This window comes from Bufo bufo, chromosome 6 (genome assembly GCF_905171765.1).
Source record: "Bufo bufo chromosome 6, aBufBuf1.1, whole genome shotgun sequence".
NCBI lineage: Eukaryota > Metazoa > Chordata > Amphibia > Anura > Bufonidae > Bufo > Bufo bufo.
In genome coordinates, this window is record NC_053394.1 from 4,103,009 (window position 1) to 4,124,963 (window position 21,955).

At 47.0% G+C, this 21,955-nt stretch overlaps 1 protein-coding gene across 2 annotated transcripts in view; it reads right to left on the bottom strand.

The window, feature by feature from the left end:
- Positions 1-2,860: 2,860 nt before the first annotated feature.
- The window catches only part of LOC121004007 (pancreatic lipase-related protein 2-like), a 78,487-nt gene continuing 59,392 nt past the window's right edge, over positions 2,861-21,955 (bottom strand). For both annotated transcript variants that reach the window (XM_040436026.1, XM_040436027.1), the window contains exons 9-13: positions 17,245-17,363; positions 16,077-16,206; positions 9,855-9,966; positions 9,470-9,643; positions 2,861-3,300 (exon numbers count right to left, since the gene is read on the bottom strand). In XM_040436026.1, the coding sequence (XP_040291960.1) occupies positions 3,180-3,300; positions 9,470-9,643; positions 9,855-9,966; positions 16,077-16,206; positions 17,245-17,363 (656 nt within the window). In that variant the 3' untranslated portion in view covers positions 2,861-3,179. The remainder of the gene's footprint in view (positions 3,301-9,469; positions 9,644-9,854; positions 9,967-16,076; positions 16,207-17,244; positions 17,364-21,955) is intronic.

Consider the following 21,955-nt stretch of genomic DNA (forward strand, 5'->3'; position numbering starts at 1 on the left):
ATCTCAGAGATGATCCAGAGAAATGGAGGGCCCCAGAGCGAAATTTCAAGTGTCACAGCAAAGGGGCTAAATACTTATGTCTTGCAAAGAAACAATAAAATACGGGGGCACACCTCATAAAGAACTCGGAGTGCAAACCACGGTATCAACATAGAACCATGTGAAATTAGAAAAAGAAACCCCGCATACAAAGGCTGCACCTCTTATTATTAAAATGTATAATTTATTTAGAAACACAAAGCTCAAAAGTTAAAATAATTGTATACAACATTGTGTGTGGACCAACCTCATGTCCAACACACATACCTACAGCCACCAAGTTCTAAATAGGAACACTTATACGCCACCAAAGTAGTAGATAATTCATGAATAAGGCATCAAAAAGTGCAAAATACGCCCCATCCATTTAGCCAGATAAAACTGGCTTCCTCAGGGGTCTTATGTCTTGAGTAAAGAGGCCGAAGACTTGTGTCCGGAGGAAAGGGGCCGAAGACATGCAGTTTTGTAGTCTTTCCTTATCAGTAAAGATTTCTCCCCTTCTGTTCTCACTTTCTCATTATGAGGGCAGAATGATGAGGGAACTGATAGTGCAGCGAAGCCGAGAGCCAAGTGCCAAGGAGGAGACAACAGGCTTGGGTCTCTTTAAGAAATGTTAGTGACGCCAGTTGCAATGAAGCAACAACGGGACAGAGTCCCTTTAAGAAATGGTGTTTGTGGCAGGCGCAGCACTATGAAGTGCCTTTTGCGCTGCGGCATTAGAAGAATTCTGATATCTCTGACTTAGTCTAACCAGACTGTCTGTTACTCTGTAATTCCTCTAGCGCCGTTTTATGGAAACAGGAGGTTTAAAGAGCACACCAAATGCTTGAAATAACTTCTTTATTAACTTCAACTTTTCTTCATATATAACACTGCCGCCTCCGCAGCAGATAGTCCATGTACAAAACACGTGTTGAAAAGATATCACAAAATGGCGGTATGCATAAGGGTCCATTCACATGTCTGCAATTTCGTTCCGCATTTTGTGCAACGGAATTGCGGACCCATTCATTTCTATGGGGCGTGCTGATGTACTGCCCGGATACGGATTTGCGGACCCGCACTTCCGGGTCCGCAATTCCGTTCCCGAAAAAAATAGAACATGTCCTATTCTTGTTTGCAATTGCGGACAAGAATAGGCATATTCTATTAGTGCCGGCAATGTGCGGTCCGCAAAATGCGGAACGCACATTGCCGCTGTCCGTGCTTTGCGGATCCGTAGATCCGCAAAACACGTTACGGACGTCTGAATGGAGCCTAAGATGGTGGTTCAACTGTTCAATCTTGTCATTCAACATAAAATGGTGGATATATTTCTCACTTCAGTATCTGTACTCTCACTTTATGATCTCTCTGAGAGGTTTATCTGAGGTCTAACTAACGGTTCACTTGCAGTATGCAGTTAGCAGTGACTATTTGCAGATTGGTTGAGTATGATCTGCTATGGTTGTATGCAATTTGGATTGCAATATGGAATCTGAATGCTTGCAATTGAATTTGCAATTTGTAGCTTGCAATTTGTATTTGCAATTGGTGGAACTGTAAGTAAACACATATATATCTAGTTCAGTATACAGTTCTAAACACAATACTAACAATATGAACATTATATAACTGTTCTAAATACCTATTTTGGCCTCTTGTTCCCATAAAAACACAGCTCTCAGTGGAGTGAATGTCTCTTCAGCTCCTGTCTCTGGTGAATAATGATTCTAGCAGCAGGAGCTGGGGGAATTCCCAGACAGGCTGTGTGTGAGGCTGGCTGTGATTGGTGAAAACTCTTGCTGTGTGAGAAGCTGGCTGTGATTGGTCTAGACTTCTGCCCAGCAACAACAGAGTAACACTATGCATTCTGTTGCTTCTGCTGCGTCACTGAGCTTAACTTACATTACAAAATGAATCTTAAAGGGATATTATCTTTTGCATCCGAAACATGTCACAGTAAATAACTCTGCTTTTGTCTTTAACACATAAACATAGGAACTGTATTAGGGCTATTAGCAGGCCTTGCTGTATACACACATAAGCTATACTAGCAACCTAGGACAGGTTCTATCTGGCCAGCTACAGTGTTGGTGGTGGTTCCCAGGTGTAGGAATGGCAAAGTGGTATAGGGTGGCCTACAATGTCCGTGTATGATGAATGTGTCACGGTGCTCCTACCTGGATACGCTGGACCCCAGGCGTTGGCTCCAAAGCAGAAAAAGGGGAAACATTAACTTGGGGATGAAGAATAAATTGAGTCCAGACCTTTTGATCAAGTTGAATAACAGTTTTACTTTGCATAAACGTCTCTCCAAATTGTTTACAGACTTTGTCTTGGTCCCAGCAGGCTTTAGCATTAAAACTGTGGCAGGCAAACGCCTCTCTGCTACATCTGTTGCTCTCTGGCTCTGCTGTACTGACAGGCTGGCTATAGAACTCAGCTTCTTCTTTATGCTGTACTTCACTTTGTAGTCTGGTCTGTCTATAGATTTGTCCAGGGAAAACTCCTCCTGGCTTCTGAGGCTTTAAGCTGTGGCCTCCATGTCCAGCAGAGCTAAAGGTGCTCTAGCTGCCTTACTTTGCTTAGCTGGGGCATGTCCAACGGCGACATGCCCAGCCCTTGCTTCTTTTCCCTAGCAGGGGGTAAGCTAGACTGCTCACTAAACTTGGACCCCTCCCTTCCTGCAGGAAGTGGGACTCGCCCAGCACTCCACAGAGGGAGGTTAGAATGGAATGGAAAGCTCCATTCTCTCTAACTGTAGCTCTGCCGTGTTTGCTGCCACCTGCTGGTGAACCAGGCACATTACATATAACATAAACAGTTACATAACAAAATAAGAAATGCACAGTGTTTGGACCTGAAATAAATACACATGATGACCTGTGTTTAACCAATAAAGACAGTAGGGGGGTGCAAAGGTGGTAATGCCACTCCGGGGCGTTACAATAGCACAAAATGTGAGGACAGTGAGGGGTGTGAGGACTTTCCCAATGCATAGTATTTCCAAGGCTTGTTGTGAGAGGACGGTATGATATCTGCAGGCTCCTCGGGATGACTTTGGGTTCAGCTTTCCGTATATTGCTGTGCAGCAGGGTCTGGTGAGTGCAGATCATCATCCTCCTCATCATCCGTGTTGGGTGATGGATTGTGGTTTCTTACAGGATGATGTCGTGGTATTTAGGCCTGTGGCCCTCTGGGTGGTAAGGGAAGTCTCTGCAGGAACCCAGGGTTTGGGTTACTTTATCTTTTACCGTTCCGGTCGCGCAGAATGAAAGTCTGGGGGAAGAGGAAACAGGTGATCATGGCGGCCTCCGCGGGGTCATAAAAATGTCCGTACTGCGCAACAGTTCATCATTACCCCCCCTTCCCCCCAGCAGATGAAGGTGCCCTGAATAAAGCTGGGGTTGGAGGTATGCCCGGTATATGGTCAGTAGTGTTGGGCGCGAATATTCGAACAGCAAATATTAATCGTGAATATCGGCACTTCGAGAATTCGCGAATATTTAGAATATAGCGCTATATATTCGTAATTTCTAATCAGTAGCCTCCCTTCTTGCTGGTGGGCCAATGAGAAGACTGCAATGTCTCTGTCGGAGCCCAGCAACATCCCTAGCAACCAATAGGAAAGCTGCCCCTCCCCCTTACTATATAAGACCCTCCCCAGCAGCCCTTGTATGCAGTGTCCTGCAGATCTGAGAGAGAGCAGTGACATTGCTGTGTCATTACATTAGTTAGTTAGTTACGGCACTTTCACACTAGCGGTTTTCTTTTCCGGCATAGAGTTCCGTCACAGGGGCTGTGAACTGATCAGTTTTATCCCCATGCATTCTGAACGGAGAGTAATCTGCTCAGGATGCATCAGGATGTCTTCAGTTCAGTCATCTTGACTGATCAGGCAAAAGAGAAAACCGCAGCATGCTACGGTTTTATCTCCGTCGAAAAAAACTGAAGACTTGCCTGAATGCCAGATCCGGCATTTTTCCCCATAGGAATGAATTAGAGCTGGACACGTCCTTCTGGTCTGCGCATGTGCAGACCGAAAAAAAGGTGAAAAAAGTAAATGCCAGATCCGTTTTGCCGGATGACACCGGAAAGATGGATCCGGCATTTCAATGCATTTTTTTTTTTTTTTTTTACTGATCAGGCATTTTTAACCCCTTACAGACTTGGCCATTTTTTGCAAATCTGACCAGTGTCACTTTAAGTGGTGATAACTTTAAAACGCTTTGACTTATCCAGGCCATTCTGAGATTGTTTTTTCGTCACATATTGAACTTCATGACACTGGTAAAATGAAGTAAAAAAAATAAAATAAATTATTTATAAAAAAAATACCAAATTTGCCAAAAATTTGTAAAAAATGGCAAATTTCCAAGTTTCAATTTCTCTACTTCTATAATACATAGTAATACCTCCAAAAATAGTTATTACTTTACATTCCCCATATGTCTACTTCATGTTTGGATCATTTTGGGAATGACATTTTATTTTTGGGGGATGTTACAAGGCTTAGAAGTTTAGAAGCAAATCTTGAAATTTTTCAGAAATTTTCAAAAACCAAATTTTTAGGGACCAGTTCAGCTCTGAAGTCACTTTGCGAGGCTTGCATAATAGAAACCACCCCAAAATGACCCCATTCTATAAACTACACCCCTCAAGGTATTCAAAACTGATTTTACAAACTTTGTTAACCCTTTAGGTGTTCCATAAGAATTAAATAGAGATACAATTTCAAAATTTCACTTTTTTGGCAGATTTTCCATTTTAATATTTTTTTCCAGTTACAAAGCAAGGGTTAACAGCCAAACCAAACTCAATATTTATGGCCCTGATTCTGTAGTTTACAGAAACACCCCATATGTGGTCGTAAACTGCTGTACGGGCACACGGCAGGGCGCAGAAGGAAAAGAACGCCACATGGTTTTTGGAAGGCAGGTTTTGCTGGACTGGTTTTTTTGACACCATGTCCCATTTGAAGCCCCCCTGATGCACCCCTAGAGTAGAAACTCCAAAAAATTGGCCCCGTTTTAGAAACTACGGGATAGGGTGGCAGTATTTTTGGTACTAGTTTAGGGTACATTTGATTTTTGGTTGCTCTATATTACACTTTTTGTGAGGCAAGATAACAAGAAATAGCTGTTTTGGCACCGTTTTTATTTTTTGTTATTTACAACATTCATCTAACAGGTTAGGTCATGTGATATTTTTATAGACTAGGTTGTCATGGACGCGGAGATACCTAATATGTATACTTTTTTTTTATTTATGTGAGTTTTACACAATGATTTCTTTTTTGAAGCAAAAAAAATCATGTTTTAGTGTTTCCATAGTCTGAGAGCCATAATTTTTTCAGTTTTTGGGCGATTACCTTGGGTAGGGTATGATTTTTGCGGGATGAGATGTCTGTTTTATTGGCACTATTTTGGGGTGCGTGTGACTTTTTGATCGCTTGCTATTACACTTTTTGTGATGTAAGGTGACAAAAAATGGTTTATTTAGCACAGTTTTTATTTTAATTTTTTTACGGTATTCACCTGAGGGGTTAGGTCATGTGATATTTTTATAAAGCAAGTTATTACGGACGCTGCGATACCTAATATGTATACTTGTTTTTATTTATGTAAGTTTTACAAAAGAAATCATTTTTGAAACAAAAAAAAAAGATGTTTTAGTCTCTCCATATTCTGAGCCATAGTTTTTTTTATTTTTTGGGCGATTGTCTCAGGTAGGGGCTCATTTTTTGCGGGATGAGATGACGGTTTGATTTGCACTATTTTGGGGTGCATATGACTTTTTGATCGCTTGCTATTACACTTTTTGTGATGTAAGGTGACAAAAAATGGTTTATTTAGCACAGTTTTTATTTTTTCTGGTGTTCATCTGAGGGGTTAGGTCATGTGATATGTTTATAGAGCTGGTCGATATGGACGCGGCGATACCCAATATGTATACTTTTGGGGGTCTAATCCTTTACAATACATTCCAATACTTCTGTATTGGAATGTATTGGCTGTATGAGTAATACTGTGTGTATTACTCATACAGCTTCCGGGGGGCTGGATCTCACAGGCTCGTCACCGGAAGGCAGCGCGATGCCTTCCATGCAATCGTGTCCCCCCCACAGCCCCATGGGGATCCGATGGCACCGCCGACACGGGGGCTCACGGGACCCCCCCGCGCATTTAGCCAAGGTGCCTTCTCAATGTTTTGAGCAGGCACCGGGTTCCGATCACCGCTCACTGGGCGGCGGTGATCGGAACAACACATGACGTACCAGTACGTCATGGGTCCTTAAGGACTCGGGAAACATGCCGTACCGGTACGTCATGTGTCCCTAAAGGGTTAAGACTGATCATGATCCTGATCAGTCTTCCTAATGCCATCAGTTGGCATACGTTTTGCCGGATCTCTGCCGCAAGGGTGAAAGTAGCTTTAGTTAGTTAGCTGATCTATCATACAGATAGTCGGTGCAGGTTACATCCTGACACAGTGGAGCTGACCGGGTCCAGAGCAGGGTGTTAGTGTGATAGGGTCTGCTGTCCGTACATGCAGACCTGCTAAAATATGAAGTTTCAGGTATTGTGCCAAAATATTCGCATCGTTAGTGCCGATTTGTGCAATCGTGAATATATTGGAGCCCTCTATCTGCACATAAAGCTATTGTAACGTTCTGCCGACCATCGTCTCCAGTCTCAGGAAACTTCTAGGAGCTATAGTGACCCACGCCCGTATTTCGCACACATTACACGAATATTACATTGCCAATTTTTCGCGATCAAGAAAATAATCTCAAATTTCCGAATATATGACGGATATTCTACCAAATATTCGCGAAATATCGCAAATTCGAATATTGCCCCTGCCGCTCATCGCTAATGGTCAGATGCTGAGTAATGGAGTGATGTCACCGCCCCAAACATACCGGTGTCACTGCGCTGAATACATACTGATGTCACTGCGCTGAATACATACCGATGTCACTGCGCCAAATATACCGGTGTCACTGCACTGAATACATACCGATGTCACTGCGCCAAATATACCGGTGTCACTGCACTGAATACATACTGATGTCACCGCCCCAAACATACCGATGTCACTGCGCTGAATACATACCGATGTCACTGCGCCAAATATACCGGTGTCACTGCGCTGAATACATACCGGTGTCACTGCGCCAAATATACTGATGTCACTGCGCTGAATACATACCGATGTCACTGCGCTGAATACATACTGATGTCACTGCGCCAAATATACCGGTGTCACTGCGCTGAATACATACCGGTGTCACTGCGCCAAATATACTGATGTCACTGCGCTGAATACATACCGGTGTCACTGCGCCAAATATACTGATGTCACTGCGCTGAATACATACCGATGTCACTGCGCCAAATATACCGGTGTCACTGCGCTGAATACATACCGGTGTCACTGCGCCAAATATACTGATGTCACTGCGCTGAATACATACCGATGTCACTGCGCCAAATATACCGGTGTCACTGCACTGAATACATACTGATGTCACTGTACCGAATATACCGATGTCACTGCGCTGAATACATACCGATGTCACTGCACTGAATACATACTGATGTCACTGCGCTGAATACACTGATGTCACTGCGCTGAATACATACTGATGTCACTGCACTGAATACATACCGGTGTCACTGCGCTGAATACATACCGATGTCACTGCGCTGAATACATACCGATGTCACTGCGCTGAATACATACCGGTGTCACTGCGCTGAATACATACCGGTGTCACTGCGCTGAATACATACCGGTGTCACTGCGCTGAATACATACCGGTGTCACTGCGCTGAATACATACCGATGTCACTGCACTGAATACATACTGATGTCACTGCGCCAAATACACTGATGTCACTGCGCTGAATACACACTGATGTCACTGCACTGAATACACACTGATGTCACTGTACAGAATATACTGATGTCACTGCGCTGAATACATACCGATGTCACTGCGCTGAATATATACTGATGTCACTGCGCTGAATACATACCGGTGTCACTGCGCTGAATACATACCGATGTCACTGCGCTGAATACATACTGATGTCACTGCGCTGAATACATACCGGTGTCACTGCACTGAATACACTGATGTCACTGCGCTGAATACATACCGATGTCACTGCGCTGAATACATACTGATGTCACTGCGCTGAATACATACCGGTGTCACTGCGCTGAATACATACCGATGTCACTGCGCTGAATACATACTGATGTCACTGCGCAGAATACATACCGGTGTCACTGCGCAGAATACATACCGATGTCACTGCACTGAATACATACTGATGTCACTGCGCTGAATACATACTGATGTCACTGCGCTGAATACATACCGATGTCACTGCGCTGAATACATACCGGTGTCACTGCGCTGAATACATACCGATGTCACTGCGCTGAATACATACTGATGTCACTGCGCTGAATACATACTGATGTCACTGCGCTGAATACATACCGATGTCACTGCGCTGAATACATACCGGTGTCACTGCGCTGAATACATACCGGTGTCACTGCGCAGAATACATACCGATGTCACTGCACTGAATACATACTGATGTCACTGCGCTGAATACATACCGGTGTCACTGCACTGAATACATACCGATGTCACTGCGCTGAATACATACTGATGTCACTGCGCTGAATACATACCGATGTCACTGCGCTGAATACATACTGATGTCACTGCGCTGAATACATACCGGTGTCACTGCGCTGAATACATACTGATGTCACTGCACTGAATACATACCGATGTCACTGCGCTGAATACATACTGATGTCACTGCGCTGAATACATACCGATGTCACTGCGCTGAATACATACTGATGTCACTGCGCTGAATACATACTGATGTCACTGCGCTGAATACATACTGATGTCACTGCGCTGAATACATACTGATGTCACTGCGCTGAATACATACCGATGTCACTGCGCTGAATACATACCGATGTCACTGCGCTGAATACATACTGATGTCACTGCGCTGAATACATACCGATGTCACTGCGCTGAATACATACCGATGTCACTGCGCTGAATACATACTGATGTCACTGCGCTGAATACATACTGATGTCACTGCGCTGAATACATACCGATGTCACTGCGCTGAATACATACTGATGTCACTGCGCTGAATACATACTGATGTCACTGCGCTGAATACATACCGATGTCACTGCGCTGAATACATACTGATGTCACATAGGGATCTTACCGTCTGTATTGCGGGGTCGCCACGCTCTGTAGATACCTCATCCCTGCATGGTCGGACTCTCTAGCAGAGGGTATTGGGGGTCCTGGCCCCCACCATATATGAGGCCCCAGAGGGCTGTGTTGCTGGACAGTGGGCCCCCCGTATAATGAGACACTCACATGCGGCCGTCCTCTCCTGCCTGGAAGTCGATCCTCGCTGCCCCCAGCTGGAAGCGCAGGAGGTTTGATTGCAGAGGGGGCGGAGTCCAGCGGAAATCCACGCAACTTATGTCATCCAATTGTATCTCAGAATCGATGAAGGCAGAGTACGATTTACCGGGTGCGAACGTTCCCCTAAAACAGGTACAAATGTAATGAAAATATGCAGCTATGAGCCCCCATTACCGTCCGCCTGGGTGTCAGTCTACACTTAGTTCTGGCATTCTGTTCATGAACAAGGAAGCCCAGAATTAACAGGATGTGACAACTGCCCCCCCCCCCTATAGAGCAGGAGGTTTCTTCCATCTGGCAGGGGTCATGCAGAGAATGCGCTAGGATCACTCACGTCAGCACCTGGTGCTCATCTGAGGAGATCTCGTCTCCAAACCAAGATATGAAGATCTGCGCCGAAACCTTCCTGCGCGCACGGACCTCCACAGTGATCTTATACCTGTAGCCTGCAATAGAGAAGGTGCGGAGACGGCGTTAGAAAGGACAGCTGGACTGTAATAAGCCACAGCGCAGACAGCTGGACTGTAATAAGCCGCAGCGCAGACAGCTGGACTGTAATAAGTCTCAGCGCAGACAGCTGGACTGTAATAAGCCGCAGCACAGACAGCTGGACTGTAATAAGCACAGAGCGGACAGCTGGACTGTAATAAGCACAGAGCGGACAGCTGGACTGTAATAAGCCGCAGCGCAGACAGCTGGACTGTAATAAGCACAGCGCAGACAGCTGGACTGTAATAAGCCGCAGCGCAGACAGCTGGACTGTAATAAGTCTCAGCGCAGACAGCTGGACTGTAATAAGCCGCAGCACAGACAGCTGGACTGTAATAAGCACAGAGCGGACAGCTGGACTGTAATAAGCACAGAGCGGACAGCTGGACTGTAATAAGCCGCAGAGCGGACAGCTGGCCTGTAATAAGCCGCAGAGCAGACAGCTGGACTGTAATAAGCACAGAGCGGACAGCTGGACTGTAATAAGCACAGAGCGGACAGCTGAACTGTAATAAGCACAGAGCGGACAGCTGGACTGTAATAAGCTGCAGAGCGGACAGCTGGACTGTAATAAGCCACAGTGCAGACAGCTGGACTGTAATAAGCTGCAGAGCGGACAGCTGGACTGTAATAAGCTGCAGAGCGGACAGCTGGACTGTAATAAGCCACAGTGCAGACAGCTGGACTGTAATAAGCTGCAGCGCAGACAGCTGGACTGTAATAAGGGCAGCGCAGACAGCTGGACTGTAATAAGCCGCAGCGCAGACAGCTGGACTGTAATAAGCACAGAGCGGACAGCTGGACTGTAATAAGCACAGAGCGGACAGCTGGACTGTAATAAGGGCAGCGCAGACAGCTGGACCGTAATAAGCACAGAGCGGACAGCTGGACTGTAATAAGCACAGAGCGGACAGCTAGACTGTAATAAGCACAGAGCGGACAGCTGGCCTGTAATAAGGGCAGCGCAGACAGCTGGACTGTAATAAGCCGCAGCGTGGACAGCTGGCCTGTAATAAGCCGCAGCGCGGACAGCTGGACTGTAATAAGCACAGAGCGGACAGCTGGACTGTAATAAGCCGCAGCGTGGACAGCTGGTCTGTAATAAGCACAGAGCGGACAGCTGGACTGTAATAAGCACAGAGCGGACAGCTGGACTGTAATAAGCCGCAGCGTGGACAGCTGGCCTGTAATAAGCACAGAGCGGACAGCTGGCCTGTAATAAGCACAGAGCGGACAGCTGGACTGTAATAAGCACAGAGCGGACAGCTGGTCTGTAATAAGCACAGAGCGGACAGCTGGTCTGTAATAAGCACAGAGCGGACAGCTGGACTGTAATAAGCACAGAGCGGACAGCTGGACTGTAATAAGCCGCAGCGTGGACAGCTGGCCTGTAATAAGCACAGAGCGGACAGCTGGCCTGTAATAAGCACAGAGCGGACAGCTGGACTGTAATAAGCACAGAGCGGACAGCTGGTCTGTAATAAGCACAGAGCGGACAGCTGGTCTGTAATAAGCACAGAGCGGACAGCTGGACTGTAATAAGCACAGAGCGGACAGCTGGACTGTAATAAGCACAGAGCGGACAGCTGGCCTGTAATAAGCACAGAGCGGACAGCTGGCCTGTAATAAGCCGCAGTGCAGACAGCTAGACTGTAATAAGCCGCAGCACAGACAGCTGGACCGTAATAAGCACAGAGCGGACAGCTGGACTGTAATAAGCCGCAGTGCAGACAGCTGGACTGTAATAAGCACAGAGCAGACAGCTAGACTGTAATAAGCCGCAGCGCAGACAGCTGGACTGTAATAAGCCGCAGCGCGGACAGCTGGCCTGTAATAAGCCGCAGCGCGGACAGCTGGACTGTAATAAGCCGCAGCGCGGACAGCTGGACTGTAATAAGCACAGAGCGGACAGCTGGACTGTAATAAGCACAGAGCGGACAGCTGGTCTGTAATAAGCCGCAGCGCAGACAGCTGGACTGTAATAAGCCGCAGCGCAGACAGATGGACTGTAATAAGCACAGAGCGGACAGCTGGACTGTAATAAGCTGCAGCACGGACAGCTGGACTGTAATAAGCACAGAGCAGACAGCTGGACTGTAATAAGCCGCAGCGCAGACAGCTGGACTGTAATAAGCCGCAGCGCAGACAGCTGGACTGTAATAAGCCGTAGCGCAGACAGCTGGACTGTAATAAGCACAGAGCGGACAGCTGGCCTGCAATAAGCACAGAGCGGACAGCTGGACTGTAATAAGCCGCAGAGCAGACAGCTGGACTGTAATAAGCACAGAGCGGACAGCTGGACTGTAATAAGCCGCAGGGCGGACAGCTGGACTGTAATAAGCCGCAGCGCAGACAGCTGGACTGTAATAAGCCGCAGCGCGGACAGCTGGCCTGTAATAAGCCGCAGCGCGGACAGCTGGCCTGTAATAAGCCGCAGCGCGGACAGCTGGAATGTAATAAGCCGCAGCGCGGACAGCTGGACTGTAATAAACACAGAGCGGACAGCTGGACTGTAATAAGCACAGAGCGGACAGCTGGTCTGTAATAAGCCGCAGTGCGGACAGCTGGACTGTAATAAGCCGCAGTGCAGACAGCTGGTGTGTAATAAGCCGCAGCGCAGACAGCTGGTGTGTAATAAGCCGCAGAGCAGACAGCTGGACTGTAATAAGTCTCAGTGCAGACAGCTGGACTGTAATAAGCACAGAGCAGACAGCTGGACTGTAATAAGCACAGAGCGGACAGCTGGTCTGTAATAAGCCGCAGGGCAGACAGCTGGTGTGTAATAAGCCGCAGCGCAGACAGCTGGACTGTAATAAGCCTCAGTGCAGACAGCTGGACTGTAATAAGCACAGAGCGGACAGCTGGACTGTAATAAGCACAGAGCAGACAGCTGGACTGTAATAAGCACAGAGCAGACAGCTGGACTGTAATAAGCCACAGCGCGGACAGCTGGACTGTAATAAGCACAGAGCGGACAGCTGGCCTGTAATAAGCCGCAGCGCGGACAGCTGGACTGTAATAAGCCGCAGCGCGGACAGCTGGACTGTAATAAGCACAGAGCGGACAGCTGGTCTGTAATAAGCCGCAGCGCAGACAGCTGGTCTGTAATAAGCCGCAGCGCAGACAGCTGGACTGTAATAAGCACAGAGCGGACAGCTGGACTGTAATAAGCCGCAGTGCAGACAGCTGGACTGTAATAAGCCGCAGCGCAGACAGCTGGACTGTAATAAGCACAGAGCAGACAGCTGGACTGTAATAAGCACAGAGCGGACAGCTGGACTGTAATAAGCACAGAGCGGACAGCTGGTCTGTAATAAGCCGCAGCGCAGACAGCTGGTGTGTAATAAGCCGCAGCGCAGACAGCTGGTGTGTAATAAGCCGCAGCGCAGACAGCTGGACTGTAATAAGCCTCAGTGCAGACAGCTGGACTGTAATAAGCACAGAGCAGACAGCTGGACTGTAATAAGCACAGAGCGGACAGCAGGTCTGTAATAAGCCGCAGCGCAGACAGCTGGTGTGTAATAAGCCGCAGCGCTGACAGCTGGACTGTAATAAGCCTCAGTGCAGACAGCTGGACTGTAATAAGCACAGAGCGGACAGCTGGACTGTAATAAGCACAGAGCAGACAGCTGGACTGTAATAAGCCACAGCGCGGACAGCTGGACTGTAATAAGCACAGAGCGGACAGCTGGCCTGTAATAAGCCGCAGCGCGGACAGCTGGACTGTAATAAGCCGCAGCGCGGACAGCTGGACTGTAATAAGCACAGAGCGGACAGCTGGTCTGTAATAAGCCGCAGCGCAGACAGCTGGTCTGTAATAAGCCGCAGCGCAGACAGCTGGACTGTAATAAGCACAGAGCGGACAGCTGGACTGTAATAAGCCGCAGTGCAGACAGCTGGACTGTAATAAGCACAGAGCAGACAGCTGGACTGTAATAAGCACAGAGCGGACAGCTGGACTGTAATAAGCACAGAGCAGACAGCTGGACTGTAATAAGCACAGAGCAGACAGCTGGACTGTAATAAGCCACAGCGCGGACAGCTGGACTGTAATAAGCACAGAGCGGACAGCTGGCCTGTAATAAGCCGCAGCGCGGACAGCTGGACTGTAATAAGCCGCAGCGCGGACAGCTGGACTGTAATAAGCCGCAGCGCGGACAGCTGGACTGTAATAAGCACAGAGCGGACAGCTGGTCTGTAATAAGCCGCAGCGCAGACAGCTGGTCTGTAATAAGCCGCAGCGCAGACAGCTGGACTGTAATAAGCACAGAGCGGATAGCTGGCCTGTAATAAGCCGCAGTGCAGACAGCTGGACTGTAATAAGCACAGAGCAGACAGCTGGACTGTAATAAGCACAGAGCAGACAGCTGGACTGTAATAAGCACAGAGCAGACAGCTGGACTGTAATAAGCCACAGCGCGGACAGCTGGACTGTAATAAGCACAGAGCGGATAGCTGGCCTGTAATAAGCCACAGTGCGGACAGCTGGACTGTAATAAGCCGTAGCGCAGACAGCTGGACTGTAATAAGCACAGAGCGGACAGCTGGACTGTAATAAGCCGCAGTGCAGACAGCTGGACTGTAATAAGCACAGAGCAGACAGCTGGACTGTAATAAGCACAGAGCAGACAGCTGGACTGTAATAAGCACAGAGCGGACAGCTGGACTGTAATAAGCACAGAGCGGACAGCTGGACTGTAATAAGCCGTAGCGCAGACAGCTGGACTGTAATAAGCACAGAGCGGACAGCTGGACTGTAATAAGCCGCAGCGCAGACAGCTGGACTGTAATAAGCACAGAGCAGACAGCTGGACTGTAATAAGCACAGAGCAGACAGCTGGACTGTAATAAGCACAGAGCAGACAGCTGGACTGTAATAAGCACAGAGCGGACAGCTGGACTGTAATAAGCACAGAGCAGACAGCTGGACTGTAATAAGCACAGAGCGGACAGCTGGACTGTAATAAGCCGCAGCGCAGACAGCTGTTCTGTAATAAGCCGCAGCGCAGACAGCTGGACTGTAATAAGCACAGAGCGGACAGCTGGCCTGTAATAAGCCGCAGCACAGACAGCTGGCCTGTAATAAGCCGCAGCGCAGACAGCTGGACTGTAATTAGCCGCAGCGTGGACAGCTGGCCTGTAATAAGCTGCAGTGCGGACAGCTGGCCTATAATAAGCCGCAGCATGGAGAGCTGACCTGTAATAAAATACAGAGCAGACATCTGGCTTGTAATACGCTGCAGAGCGGAAATCTGGTCTGTAAAAAGCCGCAGCGCAGAGAGCTGGCCTGTAGTAAGCTGCAGAGCAGACACCTGGCCTATAATAAGCCGCAGGGCAGAGAGCTGACCTGTAATAAGCCGCAGAGCGGACAGCTGACCTGTAATAAGCCGCAGAGCGGACAGCTGACCTGTAATAAGCCGCAGAGCGGACAGCTGACCTGTAATAAGCCGCAGAGCGGACAGCTGACCTGTAATAAGCCGCAGAGCGGACAGCTGACCTGTAATAAGCCGCAGTGCAGACAGCTGGCCTGTAATAAGCCGCAGAGCGGACAGCTGACCTGTAATAAGCCGCAGTGCAGACAGCTGACCTGTAATAAGCCGCAGTGCGGACAGCTGACCTGTAATAAGCCGCAGAGCGGACAGCTGACCTGTAATAAGCCGCAGAGCGGACAGCTGACCTGTAATAAGCCGCAGTGCAGACAGCTGACCTGTAATAAGCCGCAGTGCAGACAGCTGACCTGTAATAAGCCGCAGTGCAGACAGCTGACCTGTAATAAGCCGCAGTGCAGACAGCTGACCTGTAATAAGCCGCAGTGCAGACAGCTGACCTGTAATAAGCCGCAGTGCAGACAGCTGACCTGTAATAAGCCGCAGTGCGGACAGCTGGCCTGTAATAAGCCGCAGAGCGGACAGCTGACCTGTAATAAGCCGCAGAGCGGACAGCTGACCTGTAATAAGCCGCAGTGCGGAGAGCTGACCTGTAATAAGCCGCAGTGCAGACAGCTGGCCTGTAATAAGCCGCAGAGCGGAGAGCTGACCTGTAATAAGCCGCATCCGTATGCACTCACTGGAGAGATGGCCCGGGTCAACACCCGTGTGCAGATACAAGGTCTGTGGCCGTGCCGACATTCTGCCCATCTCCTCTGAAAAGTGTCCCATGGGTGGGCACCCATCAGCGGGGCAGGGGAAGCAGGAGCCCTGGAGGGACAAAGCATTGGGGTCACAGAAGTTCTCCACCCAAATGTATTATATATCCGATTATATGGTGGTAAGAGGGCTAGTAAAGATGTCATCTGTGTAAGTATTTCCAGATCCTCTGATTCTGTGCTTTAATAATATTGCTACGTAAAGATTATTATTATTATGTATTGTATTTGATGGAACTTACCATTCCATTCTCCCCCCTTTTGGGCAGAAGTGGGCTAGTCCTGCTTCCTACCAAGGGAGGGGTTGCAGGAAGCTATAGTTGCATTGTGAGTTGGAAGGAGACGAGACATGGCGCAGTGATCAACAGGATCAACAGTCAAAGGCACCAGAACTGCTAGAGAGTCCAGTAACCAGACTGAAGCCAAAGATTAGCACAGCAGAGAGAAAGCAAAGGATTCAAGTTCACCTGCCAGTTTACCCTTAGCCTGCTGGAGCCAAGAGAAAGATCAAGTTTATTCAAGTAAAACCATTGAACTTTACCAAGTCTGGACTCTACTTATTCTACCAAGGGTCCATTCACATGTCCGTAGTGTATTGCGGATCCGCAAATTGCAGATCCGCAATACACCCGGCCGGCACCCTCATAGAACTGCCTATTGTCCGCAACACCACCACTCGGAATCTTAACCCTAAGCCTAACACTAACACTGGGACCCGATCGGCCCTGGGGGGGCGGCACGCTGCATATACAGGATGTCTCATCTACACTGGATGTCTCGTATACACAGGATGTCTCATATACACAGGGTGTCTCATCTACACAGGATGTCTTATATACACAGGATGTCTCGTACGGATAGGGTGTCTCATCTATACTGGATGTCTCGTATACACAGTAGGTCTCATACACACAGGAGGTCTTATACACACATGAGGTCTCATCTACACAGGATGTCTCATATGCACAGGATGTCTCATATACACAGGAATCCTCGAAAATACAGGAGATCTCACATATACAGGAGATCTCACATATACAGGAGGCCTTGTATACACAGGAGGTCTCATCCTGGCTGAGGTGCCACTTACGGCTTCAAACATATCATAGTCCGGACATGGATAGCTGAGGAAGCCCCCTGGACTGCGGACACTCTCCGTGTAGTAGCGGAACGCCTGGAGGTGATTGCAAGCGATAGATTCCACGATATCTGAAGGAGAAAAGAACCAACATATTGCTATCTGTTATCAGGCGCTGGGACACGGTGCGATCACATAGCCAGCCAATTACACATGTCACCCCCTAACATTGGCAGCCAATCACTAGTGATGAGCAGCATGGGCAATATTCGTTTTCGCAATATTTGGCAAATTTTTGGCCTAATATTCAGCATAAATTTGCAAATTCTAGAATTCGGGATCTCCAGACATTATTTTCTTGATCGTGAAAAATCGGCAATGTAATATTCGCGTAATGTGCGCGCAATACAGTCGTGGCTCACTTTTGCTACATTTTTCAAACTGCTAGAAAATTCCTGAGACTGAAGGAATATAATCCCTATCACAGTAACATAGTAACATAGTACATAAGGCCGTAAAAAGACATTTGTCCATCCAGTTCGGCCTGTCATCCTGCAAGTTGATCCAGAGGAAGGCAAAAAAAAACCCTGTGAGGTAGAAGCCAATTTTCCCCACTTTAGGGGAATAAAAAATTCCTTCCCGACTCTAATCAAGCATCAGAATAACTCCCTGGATCAATGACCCCTCTCTAGTAGCTATAGCCTGTAATATTATTACGCTCCAGAAATACATCCAGGCCCCTCTTGAATTATTTTATTGCACTCACCATCACCACCTCCTCAGGCAGAGAGTTCCATAGTCTCACTGCTCTTACCGTAAAGAGTCCATAGTCTCACTGCTCTTACAATAAAGAGTCCATAGTCTCACTGCTCTTACCGTAAAGAGTCCATAGTCTCACTGCGCTTACCGTAAAGAGTCCATAGTCTCACTGCTCTTACAGTATAGAGTCCATAGTCTCACTGCTCTTACAGTAAAGAGTCCATAGTCTCACTGCTCTTACAGTAAAGAGTCCATAGTCTCACTGCTCTTACCGTAAAGAGTCCATAGTCTCACTGCTCTTACAGTAAAGAGCCCATAGTCTCACTGCTCTTACAGTAAAGAGTCCATAGTCTCACTGCTCTTACAGTATAGAGTCCATAGTCTCACTGCTCTTACCGTAAAGAGTCCATAGTCTCACTGCTCTTACAGTAAAGAGTCCATAGTCTCACTGCTCTTACAGTAAAGAGTCCATAGTCTCACTGCTCTTACAGTAAAGAGTCCATAGTCTCACTGCTCTTATAGTAGAGTCTATAGTCTCACTGCTCTTACAGTAAAGAGTCCATAGTCTCACTGCTCTTACAGTAGAGTCCATAGTCTCACTGCTCATACAGTAAAGAGTCCATAGTCTCACTGCTCTTACCGTATAGAGTCCATAGTCTCACTGCTCTTACCGTATAGAGTCCATAGTCTCACCGCTCTTACAGTAAAGAGTCCATAGTCTCACTGCTCTTACCGTATAGAGTCCATAGTCTCACTGCTCTTACCGTAAAGAGTCCATAGTCTCACTGCTCTTACAGTAAAGAGTCCATAGTCTCACCGCTCTTACAGTAAAGAGTCCATAGTCTCACTGCTCTTACAGTAAAGAGTCCATAGTCTCACTGCTCTTACAGTAAATAGTCCAGTCTCACTGCTCTTACAGTAAAGAGTCCATAGTCTCCCTGCTCTTACAGTATAGAGTCCATAGTCTCACTGCTCTTACAGTAAATAGTCCAGTCTCACTGCTCTTACAGTAAAGAGTCCATAGTCTCCCTGCTCTTACAGTAAAGAGTCCATAGTCTCACTGCTCTTACCGTAAAGAGTCCATAGTCTCACTGCTCCTACAGTAAAGAGTCCATAGTCTCACTGCTCTTACAGTAAAGAGTCCATAGTCTCACTGCTCTTACAGTAAAGAGTCCATAGTCTCACTGCTCTTACAGTAAAGAGTCCATAGTCTCACTGCTCTTACAGTAAAGAGTCCATAGTCTCACTGCTCTTACAGTAAAGAGTCCATAGTCTCACTGCTCTTACAGTAAAGAGTCCATAGTCTCACTGCTCTTACAGTATAGAGTCCATAGTCTCACTGCTCTTACAGTAAAGAGTCCATAGTCTCACTGCTCTTACAGTAAAGAGTCCATAGTCTCACTGCTCTTACAGTAAAGAGTCCATAGTCTCACTGCTCTTACAGTAAAGAGTCCATAGTCTCACTGCTCTTACAGTAAAGAGTCCATAGTCTCACTGCTCTTACAGTAAAGAGTCCATAGTCTCACTGCTCTTACAGTATAGAGTCCATAGTCTCACTGCTCTTACAGTAAAGAGTCCATAGTCTCACTGCTCTTACAGTAAAGAGTCCATAGTCTCACTGCTCTTACCGTAAAGAGTCGATAGTCTCACTGCTCCTACAGTAAAGAGTCCATAGTCTCACTACCCTTACAGTAAAGAGTCCATAGTCTCACTGCTCTTACAGTATAGAGTCCATAGTCTCACTGCTCTTACCGTAAAGAGTCGATAGTCTCACTGCTCCTACAGTAAAGAGTCCATAGTCTCACTGCTCTTACAGTAAAGAGTCCAGTCTCACTGCTCTTACAGTAAAGAGTCCATAGTCTCCCTGCTCTTACAGTATAGAGTCCATAGTCTCACTGCTCTTACCGTAAAGAGTCCATAGTCTCACTGCTCCTACAGTAAAGAGTCCATAGTCTCACTGCTCTTACAGTAAAGAGTCCATAGTCTTACTGCTCTTACAGTAAAGAGTCCATAGTCTCACTGCTCTTACAGTAAAGAGTCCATAGTTTCACTGCTCTTACAGTAAAGAGTCCATAGTCTCACTGCTCTTACAGTAAAGAGTCCATAGTCTCACTGCTCTTACAGTAAAGAGTCCATAGTCTCACTGCTCTTACAGTAAAGAGTCCATAGTCTCACTGCTCTTACAGTAAAGAGTCCATAGTCTCACTGCTCTTACAGTAAAGAGCCCATAGTCTCACTGCTCTTACAGTATAGAGTCCATAGTCTCACTGCTCTTACAGTAAAGAGTCCATAGTCTCACTGCTCTTACAGTAAAGAGTCCATAGTCTCACTGCTCTTACAGTAAAGAGTCCATAGTCTCACTGCTCTTACAGTAAAGAGTCCATAGTCTCACTGCTCTTACAGTAAAGAGTCCATAGTCTCACTGCTCTTACAGTAAAGAGTCCATAGTCTCACTGCTCTTACAGTAAAGAGTCCATAGTTTCACTGCTCTTACAGTATAGAGTCCATAGTCTCAATGCTCTTACAGTAAAGAGTCCATAGTCTCACTGCTCTTACAGTAGAGTCCATAGTCTCACTGCTCTTACAGTAAAGAGTCCATAGTCTCACTGCTCTTACAGTAGAGAGTCCATAGTCTCACTGCTCTTACAGTATAGAGTCCATAGTCTCACTGCTCTTACAGTAAAGAGTCCATAGTCTCACCGCTCTTACAGTAAAGAGTCCATAGTCTCACTGCTCTTACAGTATAGAGTCCATAGTCTCACTGCTCTTACAGTAAAGAGTCCATAGTCTCACTGCTCTTACAGTAAAGAGTCCATAGTCTCACTGCTCTTACAGTATAGAGTCCATAGTCTCACTGCTCTTACAGTAAAGAGTCCATAGTCTCACTGCTCTTACAGTAGAGTCCATAGTCTCACTGCTCTTACAGTAAAGAGTCCATAGTCTCACTGCTCTTACAGTAGAGAGTCCATAGTCTCACTGCTCTTACAGTAAAGAGTCCATAGTCTCACTGCTCTTACCGTAAAGAATCCTCTTCTATGTTTGTGTACAAACCTTCTTTCCTCCAGACGCAGAGGATGTCCCCTCGTCACAGTTCTGGGGATAAATAGATAATGGGAGTGATCTCTGTACTGACCCCTGATATACAGTCAGGTCCATAAATATTGGGACATGGACACAATTGAAACATTTTTGGCTCTATACACGACCACAATAAATTTGAAGTGAAACGGACAAGATGTGCTTTACCTGCAGACTGTCAGCTTCAATTTGAGGGAATTTACATCCAAATCAGGTGAACGGTGCAGGAATTACAGCAGTTTGCATATGTGCCTTCCACTTGTTAAGGGACCAAAAGTAATGGGACAATTGGCTTCTCTGCTGTTCCATGGCCAGGTGTGTGTTATTTCCTCATTATCCCAATTACAATGAGCAGATAAAAGGTCCAGAGGTCATTTCCAGTCTGCTATCTGCATTTGGAATCTGTTGCTGTCAACTCTCAAGATGAGATCCAAAGAGCTGTCACTATCAGTGAAGCCATCATTAGGCTGAAAAAACACAGACAGACAACAGACCCATCAGAGAGATAGCAGAAACATTAGGCGCGGCCAAAACAACTGTTTGGAACATTCTTAAAAAGAAGGAACGCACCGGTGAGCTCAGCAACACCAAAAGACCCGGAAGACCACAGAAAACAACTGTGGTGGATGAGCGAAGAATTCTTTCCCTGGTGAAGAAAACGCCCTTCACAACAGTTGGCCAGATCAAGAACACTCTCCAGGAGGTAGGTGTATGTGTGTCAAAGTCAACCATCAGGAGAAGACTTCACCAGAGTGAATACAGAGGGTTCACCACAAGATGGAAACCATTGGTGAGCCTCAAAAACAGGGAGGCCAGATTAGAGTTTGCCAAACGACATCTAAAAAAGCCTTCACAGTTCTGGAACAACATCCTATGGACAGATGAG